The sequence below is a fragment of the Saccharomyces paradoxus genome, chromosome XI (genome assembly GCF_002079055.1).
Source record: "Saccharomyces paradoxus chromosome XI, complete sequence".
Classification (NCBI taxonomy): Eukaryota; Fungi; Ascomycota; class Saccharomycetes; order Saccharomycetales; family Saccharomycetaceae; genus Saccharomyces; species Saccharomyces paradoxus.
In genome coordinates this window covers 362,856-380,669 of record NC_047497.1, presented here as the reverse complement: position 1 = coordinate 380,669, position 17,814 = coordinate 362,856, and the positions used below count along the sequence as shown (strand labels likewise).

Genomic DNA, 17,814 nt, shown 5'->3' with positions numbered 1-17,814 from the left:
CAACGCACAACCTTATGTCATTTGGCTTCCTTGTTCATCCTTGAACAAAAGGGATTCCCCGCTTCTGGCCTGGTCCTGCATTCTTCTCATTCTTCTCATGAGCATGCGAACACGTTAAATCGAAAGGTCAAATTTCTCTCCCGTTTTATAGTCCATGAATAGAAACTTTTCGCTTGTTTCGCTTTTATGTGGTTCATCCTATCACCGAAAAAAAATTCTCAAATTCTCAGCGAACGGCTAAAAGAGATGTAAAACAGAAAGTTAGGTCTAGAGTGTGGTATAGCTTGAGTGATTACAGTTATAAACAGGTAAAAGCAGGCGCAAGTTAAACGAAGAGAGACGTGCAACGCATTTATTTATTTATATTCATATTCATGTTCACATCTGCATTCACCAAAAATATATATGGTACATACTTTCTTTTTTCTCTTGTAAACATTTTCGCAACTGCTTTCGAAGATAAAATTCTTTTTACCTCATCACTTAATCAAATCTGCCTGGAGGTAGCGTTATTTTGTTGGGGAGGAAGGTACCGGCTCATGGTTGTGGCCGTGGTTATTTACATTATCATGGCCTTCTTCTTCATCGGTAAAATTCAAATTCAGGTCGTCCTCGTCTATGGCACGTTCACCAGTGATGATACTTGCGTCATCTTGATCGTCGAAGGATTGCAGATCGCCCAAGTCGAAGTCTGCGACATTTTCCGGGTCTGTAGGCAGTTGCTGGGATGCGGCTAGCATGTATGAAGTATCCGTTGGCCTCCATAAGAAGGCAATGGTAACAAAAACAATGAAATACACCAATGTAGGCCAGAAATCAGTAACGAAAAACCTCGATCTCCAGTTCTTCTCAATCATTTCAATGGTGTTCATGCCAACATAGATAAATGACGAAACTATACTACCAGCAAGAACACTTAAAAAGGAGGCATAAATGATGTATAGTAGCTTCTTGTACATGTTTAATTTTACAATCTGCCTTTGCTCTTTCAAATAGATAACTGTTTTCGTCATGGATCTAATAATCATGTAGTAAAATACGATTAATGCAAGTGCCATAGGAATCAGGGTGATCAGGATTAGTGGAGATGGTGCCTGCATGTCGGTCAAATAACTTTGAATCAAAAATCCAATGCAAATTGCATATGTTAACGCAGCATACATTTGGCAACGCCTCATCAACGTCTTATTCAACTTAGGGTACACGATACCGTAGCCCAAAGCAATAATTAACAATAGGAAAAATGAAAATGTAACTTTACCAGCCGTTAATATCGATAGGAACACCATATAAACTTTAATTCCCGCAGTATTACCTTTTTCATTTTTTAAATCATAGTATGCCCATACGAATATGGTTTCAGCGGTTAAAAATACGAAGAAGGCCAGCAAATACTTTTGTAATGGTAGCAATTCATGCTTGTGCTTCCAGAAAGCGAAGGAATATAACGCCATCGCCACTACGTATGCAACAGCCAAAAGACCATAAAGTGGCAGTTTATTGATCTCAGTACCCGCAAGATGACCATACGCATTCCTAAAATTCACCACAGCATTGAATTTGGTAGATGTCGAAGACCTGAAAGCAGTAACACAATAGAACCCGGTTTCTTTTATTGGGTATCTAGTGTCATGCAGACCTACTTCACTTTGAGGAAACGTCATAATTGGATTAGCTAAAGATCTATTTGTGGAAGTATATGGATCATAAACAACATCCTGAATAATGAATTCATCACGATTTTCTTCTTCACAAATCCCGATGTCGATTGCATAATCATCACAAATATAATACATTTCTCCATCGGGCAATTCTACACCTAAGTGCTCAAAGTCTTGGAAATCATAGATTGCAACGACTATGCCTGGATCAGAATCATCACTCATTCCACTTATTTTCTTAAGATTGAATGATATAAACGGGTCTTTTTTGCCCTTCCAATCTTCTTTGGAATACATACCGGCGCACACTTGATAATCATTTTGATTTATCTTCTCCTTGTTAGCTCTCACAAACACTAGGAGGTAACATAAGAAGCAAGTGAGCAATTGGAAAGGTCGGCAAAACTGACATACTCTCATTGTACCTGTACACTTTTTAGTTTTTTTGTAAATTTACTGCTAGTAAGCCTTTCACAAACTGTTCCTTAAAATTACAGAGATATTTTCTACTTTCAATTTTTAACCTGCAAAATCTGAACGAAATACTTGATCCTTTTGACTATTAGATTGAGGTTAACCTTTTTTTCGACTATCCCTATTCCTCTCCTACTCCTATATCTTGCTCTATCTTTTTCTTCATCTTCGTTTTTCCACACACTATTTAAAAGACTAGGCTTATGTGTGACGTGCACGGGTGCAATATCTAAATCGGGCAAAACAAGTGAGCAAGAGAAGAAGTAACCACGCTTTAGCTGAAAAGAGGTATACATGGGGACTTGGAAGCAGTTCTAGAACAATATTCGACACTTTTGATGCTGCAATGTATAAGGCGCACGATAGACCATAGAAGGGAATTATCATTGCGTATAAACTGCACAACTGTGCTTTTAAAACACAAAAATTGTGGCGTCTACGTTCTCTTGAGCGTAGAACAGTGATTTTTGGGTATAGTCACATGGTAAGAGTGGGCTTGTGTTAGTTGAGAGCGTCAAAGCAGGCATCCCAACGAATCCAAAGAAGCACTTAGTGGAGCCCTAGTGATTTTTGGTATATCCTTTCAACGTATGAAGTGATAAGGCATTTAAGTTTTCCGAATTTCGGCGATCTATTTACAACATCGATTATTAACCACTATAAAGAGAAGCGTATATGGCGGATTATTCCAGGGTAAAAAAGCAATAGATCAGCATAAGCTCAGCAAAAGAAGCGCAAAACTGACTAACAATGTTCAAATCAATTACTAAATTAGGGAGATCTCAGTGTTTTTGGTTGAATTCTCAGAGATTAATCCATATCAAGACTTTAACGACTCCAAATGAAAATGCCTTAAAATTCCTTTCCACAGATGGCGAGATGCTACAGACGCGTGGCTCCAAGAGTATTGTTATTAAAAACACTGATGAAAACCTCATCAACCATTCCAAGTTGGCACAGCAAATTTTCTTGCAGTGTCCAGGAGTGGAGTCTTTAATGATAGGTGATGATTTTCTCACGATTAATAAAGATAGAATGGTCCATTGGAACAGTATTAAGCCTGAAATTGTGGATTTGTTAACCAAGCAGCTTGCTTGTGGTGATGATGTAATATCTAAAGAATTCCATGCTGTCCAAGAAGAAGAAGGAGAGGGTGGCTACAAGATAAATATGCCCAAATTTGAGCTTACCGAAGAAGATGAAGAAGTCAGCGAGTTGATTGAAGAGCTAATAGATACAAGAATAAGGCCGGCCATCTTGGAGGATGGCGGTGATATCGACTATCGTGGGTGGGATCCAAAGACAGGGACCGTGTATTTAAGATTACAAGGTGCATGTACTTCATGCTCCTCCAGTGAAGTAACTTTGAAGTACGGTATTGAGTCCATGTTGAAGCACTATGTGGATGAAGTAAAAGAAGTGATTCAGATCATGGATCCTGAACAGGAAATAGCATTAAAGGAATTCGATAAGCTTGAAAAAAAGCTGGAATCGAGTAAGAATGCAAGCCAAAACAACTAAAATGTTCTGTCCTTCAAAAAAATACAAGAGGAGACAAAAAAAAGTCTGTATATTCTGTCTTCACTTCCATTATTACTTCTCGATAGTCCGTACCTATTTTAAATGTCATCATGAAAGAAAGATATAACATATAACTTTTCAGTACATTAAACATGGGGTGTCTTTTTTACTGTGTTATTCGTACCATTATTTATTCAATTATTTATTTATTTTTTTTGTACAGGCACAGTAACACTCTAGTTTTGCAAGGCTTTGAGCCTTTCACGCATTTCATTTACCATCCTATCTGCTTCCTCATCAACTTTTTCATCCGGAATTTCTTGCTCTTCTTTATCGGTTGCTAATTCTACGGTTGGCACTTGATCGACGTTCTTGAATTTCTCGTTCGTGTATTGTTCAACAATCTTATTAACTTCTTCGTCAACAGCTTCGTCCATCTCCTCCCCTACATCCCCAACACTCTCCATGGTATCATCCACCATTTCACTTATAATTCCAGATTTCATAAGTTCCTTCTCTAATTCAATCATCGTATTTCTCAACTGGGGTAGTCTAACTAATGAATTCACTTCCCTCATTAAACCCGCACTGTCGGCCATTTGATTTGACAAGGCGTTCATTCTGATTGCTTCATCTATTTTCATTCGAACAGAATCCAATTGTGCTCTGGAAGTGTACATTCTATTATATTGCTTATTGATTTGGTACAGTTCTTTAGCATATAACCGAACTGTCCTAACATCGTTCTTTTTCGCAGATTTCTTGATAAGTTGCTGAGTTTTATTCTGCAAAACTGTGAGTTCCCGCAACGATTTGTCTATATTTCGACCATTTTTTCTCAGCACTGACTTGATCCTCCTCTGCTGTTCCTTAGGGTCTGGCCCCCAAATGGCCTTCTTTATATAATCCATTAATAGTAGACTTTGTATTTCCCAGAAAACTGCTTCGCAAACTACTGGAAGTTGATAAAGAAATGCACCGGTAAAACCTATTGTCAGATATATCTACTTTAGAATAAAGACCACTTTGATGGAAAGTTGTTAGTATAGCCTATTTTTATTTCAACTTCATTATCATGCGTTTACGCCATCCCATTAGAACATAACTATTAATACATCTATCGTCCAAAACGATATGCGCTAAGGTGCCATGAACATTTAGCCATCTATCTCTTTAGCTATTCAAGATGCTTCGCCAACATTAATCCTACTTATGCATGTATTCGTAGCATGGGAATAGGTTATTTAAGATTTCTGAATGTTATTGAAGACTAAAAGAAAAGTAACAATTACAAATTCTCTGATTATATATCCTATAATGAGAAACTACTTACTATAAAAGGCATTTACGTTTCCAACTTCTGATGGAAAAAAACAATGAAAAGGAAAAATAAAGGCTTTGTATTTTTGTGCTTGAACTTTCCCCCATCATTACACATAATACATTAAAAATGTGCCATACACCTCGTCCGCTTTTAAATCATCATCGGTTATTGGGAGTGGGAGTTGCGAATGTTTCTGACATATTATTTTCCTGTTTGACTCTATTCTTCTCGTATAAATCATTAGAACATTCCAAGCAAGCATCCGAAGATGGAGAGTAATCGCGACTGGATTGGGAAGGATGACGATGCGTAGCATGGTTATGCTTTGGAACACTGTCAAGTTTTATATTGTCGTCGCCATCCATCATGCTTTGCAGCTCTTGAAGTTGGTTATTTAGAGACAATTTTCTCAAGTCATGTTTTTTTCTAACAAGTATTTTTCTCTTTAGCTCTTCTATTTGCTCTTCGACACGCTTCAACTCTGCACTTTCATACATCATGATATCGTCATCGGACGGATTTACTTTAAGGGTTGGGTTGTATCTGTTTGGTTCTTGGAAATTCAGACGATTATTTATTGGCGATATTGTATTTAAAGGGGAAGGTAAGGGTGATATTCTATCGTTATTACCATCTTCCGTCCTCATGACATAATTTGTGAGAACGGAAAGTGTTTTTTCGATGGCTTTAAGTCTGCTATCTTGGTCCGAAGTATTAGAGGCTTTGTTGGTTGAGCGAGGATTAATTGTGGCATCCGGAGCTCTGTTCTTTGGTACATTTATCTTATCGTAATTTTCGGAGACAAAGTTCTCATCAACCATGGGATCCTTGACCTTGGAGTAGTTCATCTCTTTAATAGTAGAGTTAGCATCAGATAGCTTTTTTTCTAGATCGCTTACCTTTATCTGTAGATTGAGATTTTGATCTTCAAGCTTTTTGGTAATATCAACATATTTTTCGAGCTTTGAGCGCAGAGTTTCGGCTATCTTCTTGAGTTCGAATATTTCGTTCTGCTTTTCTCTCAGTTTAAAGTTCAGTTCTTTGTTTTGTTGGACAGCTTTGTTAATAAATTCTGTATTCCGTTTGTATTCCTCTGGCACCAATTTATCCGTATTGATACGTGACCCTACGTCATTGTAGTCTCTATTCATTGGAGTTGGATTGGAATATTGATACGGAATGTTATAGTAATCGTCGTAAAGCCTTGAAGATTTGGATGAATATCGCTTAGGAGTGGGAGATCCGTTCATGCTTTTTAAAAAAAAGTCTATTATAAAACTTTCGTTTCCTGTTCCTTTCTTTTTTTTTTTTTGGCGCTGTAAAAAGTCCCTATTCTTTTCTTCTGATTGTGTTCGAAACCGCTTTTGTGTAACCAGGAGCTAACGCTGCTTTTTGTATTATGTCTTCCTTAATTTATTGGATTTTTTTTAGCAAGTATTTTTCCATTTATTTTGTACCAGGTTCACCAACCACGACGCGTAATGCCATTAAAAATCAAATAATAATATGTTTCAAAAAGGCATCATATTACTTTTTCCCGCGAAAAAGTGACGCTCTTTCCACAATAGCAGCGTTAAAATACAGGTATGGCGTACAACATATAAGAACTAGGCACATTAAGATTGGCCCAATCGCTGTGGTAAAAAGACCATAACGAGTTTCACAGGTCAAAAGGCGGAAATAGCTATAAGTATGATTTTATGATTTATAATGTTACAAATTTTTTTTATGTCCGTTATTTATGTTTATATTGAGTAGTTGCAGAAGTTCGGCAGTAACTGATTGTACAAATTCTATCAACCTTTTGAAACCTTGATTCTTGTTCATAGACCAAAGAGTTAACGGATTATGTTATCTGCTTATGATAGTTCATTTTTTGCTCTACTTGTTTGGGCCTCAGTATCGATATGGTTAATTTTCAAGTGGGGTGGTTCGCCTGCACCCTGAGTAGATGTTCCATTAGCTAAGGCGTCAATACTCTTTGGTTTAATTTCGGGAGCAAGTTCGTGCTTATTGTCAGATGGCTCTTGCTTGATAGGACCAGGACTAGATTTGGGGGTTAAAGACCCCTTGCCGGCGGGTTTGCTGGCATCAACAATGGATTCTATATCTTTAACGAAAAGTGGATATAGATGATCCAGAATCTGTTCACGTTGAGCCAGGATATATGCCCTCTCGAAAGGAATCCAAACACCCTTGAGGTGCATGGAGCCAATCTTCACGACTTCTCTAATCTTCTCGGATCTTAATATTCCATCCCTTCTTCCCCTTGTCATCTTCGTGACGTTCAACAACTTGGTGCCGTTAATCATGTTGTTGTCAGCCCTGCGCACGACTGATATACCGTTCGCCTCTACTTGGTAGCAGATAGTATTTTCGTCTTCCCACATCGTGGTTATAACGCGTGGTTTAATGACTGAAGTGGAACTGACTCCAGGTGTTCTTGCTGTTGCTGTCACTGTCACTGCCGCCGTTGCCATTGACTTAGGGTTATTTTGACGTGCGCCATTAGCATCATTAGTGTTTTGAATAATTGGAGGCAACTCTGTGTGGGCAGGCAAGGAATTCAAAAATGTTCCATCAAATTGAACTTCTGGAGACATCACTGCCATCATGGGGAAAGAAGATGGCTGGAAGTTGCTGTTAGGAATGGTTGCATAAGGAAGTACAGCTTGCTGATATGGAGATTGTGGTTGTTGTGGGTAGGCGGGAAAAGGCACAGCATAATAGCGACAGTAATACCCTGATTTCGCCTGGGTTGGCGACGTAGCTAATTGGGCAACATTTGAATATGCGTTTGGAGTTTCACGCTGAACGAATGGAAGATTAATCGTGCTATGGTGTGATAGCTCGTTAAATGAAGGAAGAGTGTTGTCGTAATTTCTGGTAGGTGTTATTGCGGCGTTGGATTGAGTGTTCACCAGGGGGTAATGTAGCCTCATTTCAGGAACATGGTACATATTTTTTCAGCTTGATGAATGATGAATTCCAGCAAAGAAAAAGAAGCAATGGTTTTATTAAAGTATAATGTCAAGAAGAAGAAGTTGAAAAAGAAGAAGAGAACCACAAAGTTATAGGCTGGGAACTGAGGGGAGGTATGTAGAGGCGGTGAGGAACACACAATAGAACAGGAGCGACTGCTTGATTGATTTGATGTATTGTTCGAGCTGTAGAGTTCTTCCTATATAAAAACAAAAAAAGGAAAAATAGGGAGGGGTTATGAGTGAGTATGGCCGCCTTATTTAGCAAACGAAAGAGGAAAAAAAGTGGAATCTGTACGATAGAAAAGAAAATTTACATGCAGAGAGATGCATCCATATATATATATAATTCCAGTTCTCCTTTCTGAGATCCTCGCGTTCGAAAGCGTCATAATTACGTAACCCATTCTAAGCTTGATTTTGCCTACGCCTACGCTGCTTGGGCCACAGGCGTTTCCACAACATGAAACAGGAACAGTTAAGAAAACATCGTGTGTGCAAGAATTGTGTTTCCACACTCTTACATAATGGCCTGCCAAGAATAACGTCCGTTTGCATGAAAACTGAATGTCGAAAAAAAAAGACAAAAGAAGAAAATTGGTCTCGCAGCAAAAAGCCCGTAGACCTCAGCGTTCGGTTGCATTCTTCCGTTTACCTAATATGAAGTTATCATTGATTCCGCAACATTCTAACTTATTCCCGTGAGGGGTGGGCGTGCGATTGGGATTAGTCTTTACAATTTGTAAGCTCTACGGCAACTTGTGGGTAGGTGCAAGCACTGTCCCTAATAGTTATCATCGCATCGTGCAAATCCGTCTACACATTATCTAACTTCGCGTGGGCTGATTTTGCATGTAACGTTATTGTGGCTGCTTTTTTCCGTCTTCGAAGGAGCCGACCGCGTTTATCTTAGACGAAGGGGTGCCGTTTTAAGCCACGGAAAGATAAAAGGCGATATCCATCAATAATATCGCACGAAGTCTAATCAAAGAGCGGTGCAAAATAGCCTTCTATACTTTTTAGTCACAGAATACCTGCATAAGGAAATATTAGATCTTCCCGGTTTTTTACTTCCGCTCTTGCAAAAAAAAAAAACCGGTCCTCGAGGTTGCATCACGGCATTACCAAATCGGTGAGAGACCGTCCCTCCTATGCGTTTGCAGGCCAGCCACGTGTCTAGAAAACGCAGCACCTGCATTTTTTTGGTGGTGAAGGGTATGCTGGAAAAGGTAGTTCTTCTACTGCAGTAAATTCTGCCCTAGTAAATGGCCGTGGATAAGCCCTGCAACATATTGCAGGTTTGAACAGAAGGTGGCCCCGCTTGTAATGGAAGAAAGTAGTAAATTTTAATGAAATGTGCAGGCACAAAGCACAAGTGGTTAGTTGCCCTGTGTTGCCTGTCACGGAGGAAAAGCGCGATGGCTTGCAGCCACGAAATTATAAGGTTTATCTGGCCAGCTATTAAAGTATGAAAAAAAAATCGGATAATATACACATCTTGGCTGTTTTTGGAGCAATGCGGTCACTAGTAATGTCTGGTGCAGTGGTTATCGTTTCTCTTTTTTCCTTTTTTCAATTTTTTTTGGATCGTACTTACATTAAACTAAAATACGTATTCTATTAATCCTTTTTAGTTATATCTTCCCTTTTCCCTCTTCTCTTCTACACTAATGATTGCCATTATTAGGAAGTTTTTCCTTTTCCAGCTGCTGCTGTTTCTTTTGCAGTTGCCTTGACCTTTCGAAGTATAAGTTAGGATGCGCAATATGCGTTTGCTCCCCAATTTCTAAATCCGCTGATGCAGAGTTGTGTGTCATTTCAAATACTTTAGTACAAGCAATTGTGTATTCACCTTTCTGGCAGGAATCAAGAACGCTGATGATTTGCGCTTGGGTCAACTTCATGGAACGCAATTCCGCAGATAGTCTCTCGTGACTCCAATCACGGAAGGGGCACCCATGATAATCTCCGCGCCCAGGTCTGGGCTTGGAAAGAATAGTATGACAGTCCCATGGTTTGTAGTTGATTCTATTACCTTCAAGACCGTAATTATGCCTGAAGCTGTAACGGTATTCTTTATTGAACTTCTCCATCGTCATGTTCCCGTTTCTTGTAAATGCCTCAGACCAAAATTTCAACGCTTCATCAGCGCTCAACCCGATACCTTTCAAAAACAGACTCAGTTGTTGCCTTCCATAATACCTCAAATGATGGTTCTTTTTAAGACCTTCCATCAAGTTTTTGATACATAGCGGATAATTCGAGCTAATCTCTTCGGACCAGACACTTTGCGCATTGATTTCATCATCCACGTTCTCACCGAATTGGTTTGCCTTTTGCTGGTTGAAGTCTGCAATAGTGTACCCTGATGAGAGATGGTTTAGAATTGGTAGCAACCTGTCATCTTCATTCAGCCTTGGTAAGTATTGGTACGTTTTTAGTAACTCCTGGTTCAATTTGCTGGCAAACTCATTGGAAAGTAAATTCAATTGTTGAAATTGGGGTAAATAAGCATACCCATCCTTTAAAAACACTAAACGGTTTCCTACCAGTTCTATCACATTTTCAAATGGTAATTTTATGAACTTTTCCTGTTGGAAATACTGTTTTCTTTGATGTTCCTCGTTTAAATTCAATTGGAATTGTAGAGACGCTGAAATTGTTTGATACAACTGGTGGGACAGTTCCGCTTTTTCTTCATTTGAGATGAACTGAAGTAGAGGTAGATTCAATGACTGAACAAATTTTGTTTGGTCGTTGGAGGTCAGCATATTAAATCTAATCTTGAACAAGAAAGTTTCAGCCCTGACAAACTTTTCCCGCAGTTCTTTTGAACGACAAAAGCATAATCTTAAAATGAAATGAGAGTAGTAATCCTTTTTCCTGTCTTCTAAACTCTCTGTGTTGAAAGGCAGTAGTTTTTGGAACTGCGGCTTGATTATAGTCTCAATTTCTTTGATGGATTTGTTTCTTGAAAGGCAAGATTCGATCTCCAGCAGAATTTTAAGACGATCGATTGCCCAGATCTCAAATTGTTCTAGTGTTATTTCTCCATGTGGCGCTAAATCGTAAAATGATAACTTAGACTCGTACAGCTTGGCGTAAAGTTTTTTCTCTTCTTCCGATGAAGTCGAACTTAAGATTACTTGATTAGCTGCATTTGTATTGCCTACATCTAATTCGCTCTTGGCGATATCATCGTATGAACCAAAATTTTTTCTTGAGGCAATTCTTCTTTTTGACTGCCTAAACATTTCTTCTCTTTATTGCCTTTTGCTAACCGTCAATGGTTGTTCTACTTGAGCAGTTACCTGTACTATCCAGGGGGCACAAATGAATAAAGTGTAGAGAATGAAAAATTTACTTCTTAAAAATCTTAAGATACTGATATCAAATTTACGCGATTTCCCCGCGACGCGTAATTTTAAGTGAGGTTAAATATAAATAGGCAAGAAAAGCAAAGAAAGTGAGCAGACATGTAAAACAATATTGGAACACAAGAAAGCCTAACACTATCACCTCAGAACGCCAGTGTTCTGGTGTTTGAGTATAGAAGTAAAAAAAGTATTATGCCGTGCCTCTATGGTCTTAAGTGACGTGAAGCGTTCTGTTTCGTAAGTACACATGCTCCCAGCTTATAACTGTTGGGCTCAGAGAACTCAATTTTCGCTTGAAAGATTGTATCGTATGCGGATTATACTACAGGTGCTTTCGTATATATATATATATATATATATATATCGTACTGTATTCGTAGCAGTTTGTCCCGTCACCCGGTTTCGTGCCCGTTCGAGGCGCGATTTATTTTCGTACATCCAGAAAGAAAACTGGCAGATGGAAATAAAGCTCGGATTTCCTGATGATCGCAGGTACTATTTGAATAATAGGCCCATCTCTATTTGTTCACTTTTACCGATTTGATATTCACATTCTCTAATCAACTCAGCAGGCGTGCGAAACGAGAGGAACTTTGGTAAAGAGCGGCTTAAATTACAAATTCGAAGGGGTCAATACGCTAAGGAAATCTTTTCAGAAACATATTATAGCGAATACAATAAACACCCACCACTTTCTTTTTTATAGTCTTTCTTCTTTTTAGTCTGTTCTGAAAAATTAAAACACATACTATGTTAGTGAATAAAGTGATAGGGTTACTGAGCGTTCTCTTCGCAACAAGATTTACAAATGCCGTCGAATTGGATCTGGACAACTACGAATCTTTACAAAATGCTACATCACTGATCGCTTATGGTTTAATGGACTATTACACAGGTAATCAGTATGGTAAGACAATCGGTATGTTTTCAGATCCATATTATTGGTGGGAAGCCGGTGGTGCCTGGGGCTGTATGCTGGATTACTGGTTTTTCATGGATAACGACACATATAATGATGAGATTATAGCTGCTATGATACATCAAGCCGGTGATGATAATGACTATATTCCACTAAATCAATCTACCACTGAAGGTAATGATGATCAAGCCTTTTGGGGTATTGCTGCTATGACTGCCGCGGAGAGGAACTTTACTAATCCTCCTGCGGATGATCCTCAATGGCTATATTTAGCGCAAGCTGTTTTCAATACAATGGCTTTGCGTTGGGATGCCGATTCCTGTGGCGGTGGTCTGAGATGGCAAATTTTTGTGTGGAACTCTGGTTATGATTACAAGAACACGGTTTCTAACGGTGCCTTATTCCACATAGCTGCAAGACTGGCAAGATATACAGGTAACCAAACATATGTTGACTGGGCCGAAAAGGTTTATGAGTGGATGGTTGGTGTAAATTTAATTTCTAATGGTACCTATAAATACGTTTACGATGGTGTCAGTATTGATGACAATTGCACCAAAGTAACCTCATACCAATGGTCATATAATCAAGGTTTGCTATTGGCTGGTTCTGCCTACCTTTACAACTTTACAGGATCAGACCTCTGGCACACAAGAACGAAGGAGTTTTTGAATGCTTCCCAAGTGTTTTTCCACGACGGTATAGTGTATGAAGCTGCTTGTCAAGGTCCAAATTCTTGTAATACAGACCAACGTTCCTTCAAAGCTTATTTTACTCGTTTCTTAGGTGTCACTGCACAGCTGGTGCCAGAAACTAGGAACCAAATCATGTCTTGGTTGAATACATCTGCAATTGCAGCCGCTAAATCATGTTCTGGGGGTACCGATGGTCATACATGTGGATTAAACTGGTTCAATGGTACATGGGATGGCATGTACGGTCTAGGTGAACAAATGTCCGCTTTAGAGGTTATGGTCAACACGAGGGCCTTAGATAAACCCGCTCCATACACTGCAGAGAATGGTGGTTCATCCGTTGGTGATGGGGCAGCCGGTACTCAAGCACAACCTACAAATTTGGCACCCTTGAATATTACGAAGGGTTCAAAGGCAGGTGCAGGTATCATTACTGCTGTCATTGGTATTTCAATTGTCGCATGTGCTCTATGGTTGGTCTTTTGATGCAAAGTTGATGAAAGCTTAACTTCTCCGTAAACGAAAAAGAAAAAAAAATCCGTCCATATATGCTTTACTTACATTCCAATATTTGCAAAGAATTTGACAAACAGCAGAGTCGCGAATGTATTCTACTAACGAACTCGATTAAAATTGACCATATACACGTATATAAAATACAGTTACAAAGACATATATATTATTCTTTCGTCTTTATATTATCTCTTCTGTATCATCTAGGTCGTTTTTAGTGCTTAACAGAGGTTCCCCAAACATTCTGGTATATTACTAATATCGATGCTTCTTTGGAACCATTTACGGGTGATATCCTTGACGAATTGATGATCTTGTTTGCTAAAGCAATCTAAATTTAACTCGGTTAAAAATGAAGCTGCAATAGTAATCGGTTGTTCTGAATCAATATTTTCACTTTTTTGAATAACATCCTTCAGAATGTTGTACAAATTTGATGTTCTGAGGTGAAAATAGCGAACTAAGTTTTCAGCGATCTGTATCTCCGAATCGTGGGCTTCTGGGCCAGAAACATGCTTCGGAATTCTGAAATTCTTTGCAAGGTGATAGGGCGCCACCAGATAGCCTGCTGTAGTTAGAAGAAAAAATCCATCGATTAAATACTGTAGCCATGATATAGGTTCTGTCACCCCATGGAGTCTACTTTTCGTATTTGTTGAAGCATCTTCTTGTAACACCCCAAGTATAAAATTTTCATACGTTTCTAAGTCAAGAGGGGTTGCTTTGTTTTGTTCACCAGATGCGGTGATGATTTCCACCTCTTTTTCTAGAGATTCTTCCATAATTGAATTCGAAGTAAGTTTGAGTACTATGTCATAAATTTCAGGCTTATACAACAAAATCTCCTCGCTGGTGGTAGCCACATAACCGTTTCCTTTTTGAAATGACTCTAAAAAAGGTATATCTGATGTTGATACCGTGAAAAGGGGCTTAATGTATTCATCACTTACATGGTTGCCTATTAAGGTTTTTGGAAGCATTGATATTAAGAAGACGCAATAGGCTAACGAATTGCATAATTCGAACGATTCTCCTTGAGGAACTAGTATTAATATCCTCGACTGAAAGAGACTTGCTTTCCAAAGTGGAAATATTAGAGGGCCTAACTTTCTCGTCCAATACGGCAAATACTCAACCAAGTGCCTTCTTTCTTTAGTTAAATGTTCGAAGACTTCAACTGAATTTTCAGCCATGCGCCCTTGATTATTCTCCTCAAAAAATCTTTCAAAGATATCAAATTTATCAAGATCATGCTGCCTTATCCATTGACTGAGTAACTCTTTTAGATAACTTGCATATCTGTTGGCACCGTACGCATGGTATATTTCGTTATAAAATTGCTTTTTACTATCTGATGAGACATCTTGGACATCGATAATTACACCAAGAGAAAACATTTGAACTTTACTCCTATCAACCTGTTTATCATTCTCAATAATATCGAAAGAATTTTGTTTGAAATAGGCAATACCGTAATCATAAGTTGTCCTCTTGCCAGTATGACTGGCATCCAATGCTTTGGGAACTACAAAATTGACAACATCGTCAGTTTGCTCGTGAATACCGGCTGGTAACGACTTGAATTCAATATTGCTCAAGTCGAATGCCGCATCATTAACGCTTTTAGACCATATTATGATATTTCCCTTTTTCATGTCAAATTGACTTAAGAATATGCAAGCAATTCCTGGTTTTTCACGATTTGAGTTTAAAAGTTTAGATATATTAAACACTTTTGGTTTTATAGTCGGTTCTTCATCTTCAGAATTCATGGTGCTTCGAGCAACTCACTTAAGCCTTTTCGAAAGAGCATCAAGTTGTACAAAATGGACTAATTATTAAACTAGAAGAAGATCATTAAATGATGCTGTTCAACAGAGAGGTTTAGCCAAATTAGTATAGCATGTTCATATATCACTTTACACGTAGTAATAGTGACATGATGAGATAGCAACAAATAAACAATGCAACAATTTCTAATCCTATAGATCAATATGGGTTTAAAACACCCAATGAAAGTTCTCTAAGTGTTACAAACTTACTCACGTAGATATTATTTTTTTTGGACGCCAGGTTAACGACAATTGGTTACTACGAAAATGTCACCTCGACAGCTCATACCGACATTAATTCCGGAATGGGCACCATTATCCCAGAAATCGTACATGAGAGAGGATGATTCGGATAGCCCCCCGATAACGCCCACAAGCCAGACATCTTCATTCGGTTCTTCGCTTTCTCAACAGAAACTCACCTATAGTACAATTATAGGGGAAAACATGGACACAATCCTAGATGAAATTCGACCATTTGTAAAAAAAATAACTGCTAGTGATCAAAATAAAAAAACTATAAACCAATATACCCTGGGAGCCTCTGCAGGAAGTGGACAGTTTGGCTATGTACGAAAGGCGTATAGTTCTACTTCAGGTGAGGTGGTCGCTGTCAAGATTATTCCGAAGAAGCCTTGGAATGCCCAGCAATATTCAGTAAATCAAGTGATGAGGCAGATCCAGCTTTGGAAGAGTAAAGGAAAAATAACGGCAAATATGAGTGGTAATGAGGCGATGAGACTCATGAATATTGAAAAATGTAGGTGGGAAATCTATGTGGCTTCAAGACTTCGAGATAATGCTCATATTGTGCAACTAATCGAATGCTTGGATTCTCCTTTCAGCGAATCGATTTGGATAGTCACCAAGTGGTGTACTCTTGGAGAATTGCAGTGGAGGCGTGATCATAGTGAAGATGTTTTGCCGCAATGGAAAAAAATCATAACTTCAAATTGTAGTGTTTCTGAATTTGCCAAAAAAATCCTGGAGGATATGACAAAAGGATTGCAATACTTGTTTTCTCAAGGCTGTATTCATCGTGATATCAAACCATCCAATATTTTATTAGATGAAAATGAACAAGTTGCGAAACTTTCTGACTTTGGAAGTTGTATTTTCACTCCACAATCATTACCTTTCAACGATGCTAATTTCGAAGATTGTTTCCGAAGAGAGTTAAACAAAATTGTTGGTACCCCGGCATTCATTGCGCCAGAGCTATGTCATTTGGGCAATTCCAAGAGAGATTTTGTGACGGATGGCTATAAGTTGGATATTTGGTCACTGGGAGTGACGCTATATTGCTTATTGTACAACGAGCTACCGTTTTCTGGAGAAAATGAATTTGAAACTTATCACAAAATTATGGAAGTATCATTGAGTTCCAAAATAAATGGTAACATTTTAAATGACTTGGTCATCAAACGGCTATTGGAGAAAGACGTTACCTCACGTATAGGTATTCAGGATTTAATAAAAGTTTTATCGTTGGACCAGCCCGAATACTCTAGGAATCGTAATCAGATTCCATCCTCCAATGTGAAACCGGTACGAAACGAAGGTCCTGTAAGAAGATTTTTTGATAGATTACTGACTAAAAAAGGCAAGAAAAAGGTCTCAGAAAAAGTGAAAGACAAGACACTCGTATCTACAAATAGTAAAGCAACACCTTCGATATATATTGACGAGGAACCAGATAAAGAACGTTTTTCCACTACAGTACTTAGATCTTCTCCTGACTCGAGTGATTATTGTTCGTCGTTAGGGGAGGAAGCGGTCCAGGTTACAGACTTTTTAGATACCTTCTGTAGGTCAAATGAAAGCTTGCCTAATTTGACTGTGAAAAATGAGAAGCAAAATGCTGAGATGAAAACTGAGAGAAGCGAGTCATCTTCTCATTCGTCATTGAAAATCCCAACGCCTATCAAAGCCATGATAAGACTAAAGAGTTCCCCTAAAGAAAACCGGAACAAAGGCAGTACCAATTCCTCGCAGGACAAACTGAGCTCCCCATTAACGGATAGGACTGGCGGAAAGAGTGCAGTCAATAATGCTGGGTCCAGAAGGCTCGCTCATTCAGGTAATATCCTCAACTTCAAAGCATACATAAATTCCGCTGATAGTGGTACTCGAGAGACAGTAGAAGATGTAAGAACGTACCTAAACTTTGCAGATAATGGCCAAATATAGATGAGATTATAGGGTGACGTCTGATGAATCGGATTGGCTGATAACTGGTATTGCTGACGTGAAAACACTGTTTCAAAATGATTCACCTAAACATGGGAAATATATATATATATATATATATAGAAACGGCAAATTACCGAAGTTTGCATTTGTAGTAATAATATTAAAGATAACATTCACAATAACGAAGGATTGACAATTGAGGCTGATATCGACAGTTATTAATATGGAGTTTAATGGTCCTCCATTGCGAGAACATTGAAGGAGTATATCTCGATATCACCGTGTCGCGAAATCGCGGAAGCGCGGAAGTAAATCGAAAAGAAA

At 38.6% G+C, this 17,814-nt stretch overlaps 10 protein-coding genes across 10 annotated transcripts; 3 read left to right on the top strand and 7 right to left on the bottom strand.

Annotated features, from left to right (window-relative positions):
* Nucleotides 1-509: 509 nt before the first annotated feature.
* On the bottom strand, nt 510-2,081 carry PTM1 (Ptm1p; the record flags this gene model as incomplete). The annotated part of the gene is made up of 1 exon (XM_033911696.1): nt 510-2,081. One exon carries the CDS (start codon nt 2,079-2,081, stop codon nt 510-512), a length of 1,572 nt encoding a protein of 523 aa, XP_033767587.1.
* An 804-nt stretch (nt 2,082-2,885) lies between these two features.
* NFU1 (Nfu1p) lies at nt 2,886-3,656 on the top strand (the record flags this gene model as incomplete). The annotated part of the gene is made up of 1 exon (XM_033911695.1): nt 2,886-3,656. The coding sequence occupies one exon, from the start codon at nt 2,886-2,888 to the stop codon at nt 3,654-3,656; it is 771 nt and encodes a 256-aa protein (XP_033767586.1).
* Nucleotides 3,657-3,892: 236 nt separating this feature from the next.
* On the bottom strand, nt 3,893-4,567 carry VPS24 (ESCRT-III subunit protein VPS24; the record flags this gene model as incomplete). Its single annotated transcript, XM_033911694.1, has 1 exon — nt 3,893-4,567. The coding sequence occupies one exon, from the start codon at nt 4,565-4,567 to the stop codon at nt 3,893-3,895; it is 675 nt and encodes a 224-aa protein (XP_033767585.1).
* A 571-nt stretch (nt 4,568-5,138) lies between these two features.
* On the bottom strand, nt 5,139-6,230 carry SPC42 (Spc42p; the record flags this gene model as incomplete). Its single annotated transcript, XM_033911693.1, has 1 exon — nt 5,139-6,230. The coding sequence occupies one exon, from the start codon at nt 6,228-6,230 to the stop codon at nt 5,139-5,141; it is 1,092 nt and encodes a 363-aa protein (XP_033767584.1).
* Nucleotides 6,231-6,839: 609 nt separating this feature from the next.
* On the bottom strand, nt 6,840-7,940 carry PHD1 (Phd1p; the record flags this gene model as incomplete). The annotated part of the gene is made up of 1 exon (XM_033911692.1): nt 6,840-7,940. The coding sequence occupies one exon, from the start codon at nt 7,938-7,940 to the stop codon at nt 6,840-6,842; it is 1,101 nt and encodes a 366-aa protein (XP_033767583.1).
* A 70-nt stretch (nt 7,941-8,010) lies between these two features.
* On the bottom strand, nt 8,011-8,368 carry MMO1 (Mmo1p; the record flags this gene model as incomplete). Its single annotated transcript, XM_033911691.1, has 2 exons — nt 8,011-8,253; nt 8,279-8,368. 2 exons carry the CDS (start codon nt 8,366-8,368, stop codon nt 8,011-8,013), a joined length of 333 nt encoding a protein of 110 aa, XP_033767582.1.
* Nucleotides 8,369-9,628: 1,260 nt separating this feature from the next.
* On the bottom strand, nt 9,629-11,215 carry PRI2 (DNA primase subunit PRI2; the record flags this gene model as incomplete). The annotated part of the gene is made up of 1 exon (XM_033911690.1): nt 9,629-11,215. The coding sequence occupies one exon, from the start codon at nt 11,213-11,215 to the stop codon at nt 9,629-9,631; it is 1,587 nt and encodes a 528-aa protein (XP_033767581.1).
* An 873-nt stretch (nt 11,216-12,088) lies between these two features.
* Nucleotides 12,089-13,438, top strand: DCW1 (putative mannan endo-1,6-alpha-mannosidase; the record flags this gene model as incomplete). Its single annotated transcript, XM_033911689.1, has 1 exon — nt 12,089-13,438. The coding sequence occupies one exon, from the start codon at nt 12,089-12,091 to the stop codon at nt 13,436-13,438; it is 1,350 nt and encodes a 449-aa protein (XP_033767580.1).
* A 248-nt stretch (nt 13,439-13,686) lies between these two features.
* ANR2 (Anr2p) lies at nt 13,687-15,237 on the bottom strand (the record flags this gene model as incomplete). Its single annotated transcript, XM_033911688.1, has 1 exon — nt 13,687-15,237. The coding sequence occupies one exon, from the start codon at nt 15,235-15,237 to the stop codon at nt 13,687-13,689; it is 1,551 nt and encodes a 516-aa protein (XP_033767579.1).
* Nucleotides 15,238-15,564: 327 nt separating this feature from the next.
* Nucleotides 15,565-17,487, top strand: ELM1 (serine/threonine protein kinase ELM1; the record flags this gene model as incomplete). The annotated part of the gene is made up of 1 exon (XM_033911687.1): nt 15,565-17,487. One exon carries the CDS (start codon nt 15,565-15,567, stop codon nt 17,485-17,487), a length of 1,923 nt encoding a protein of 640 aa, XP_033767578.1.
* Nucleotides 17,488-17,814: the final 327 nt, after the last annotated feature.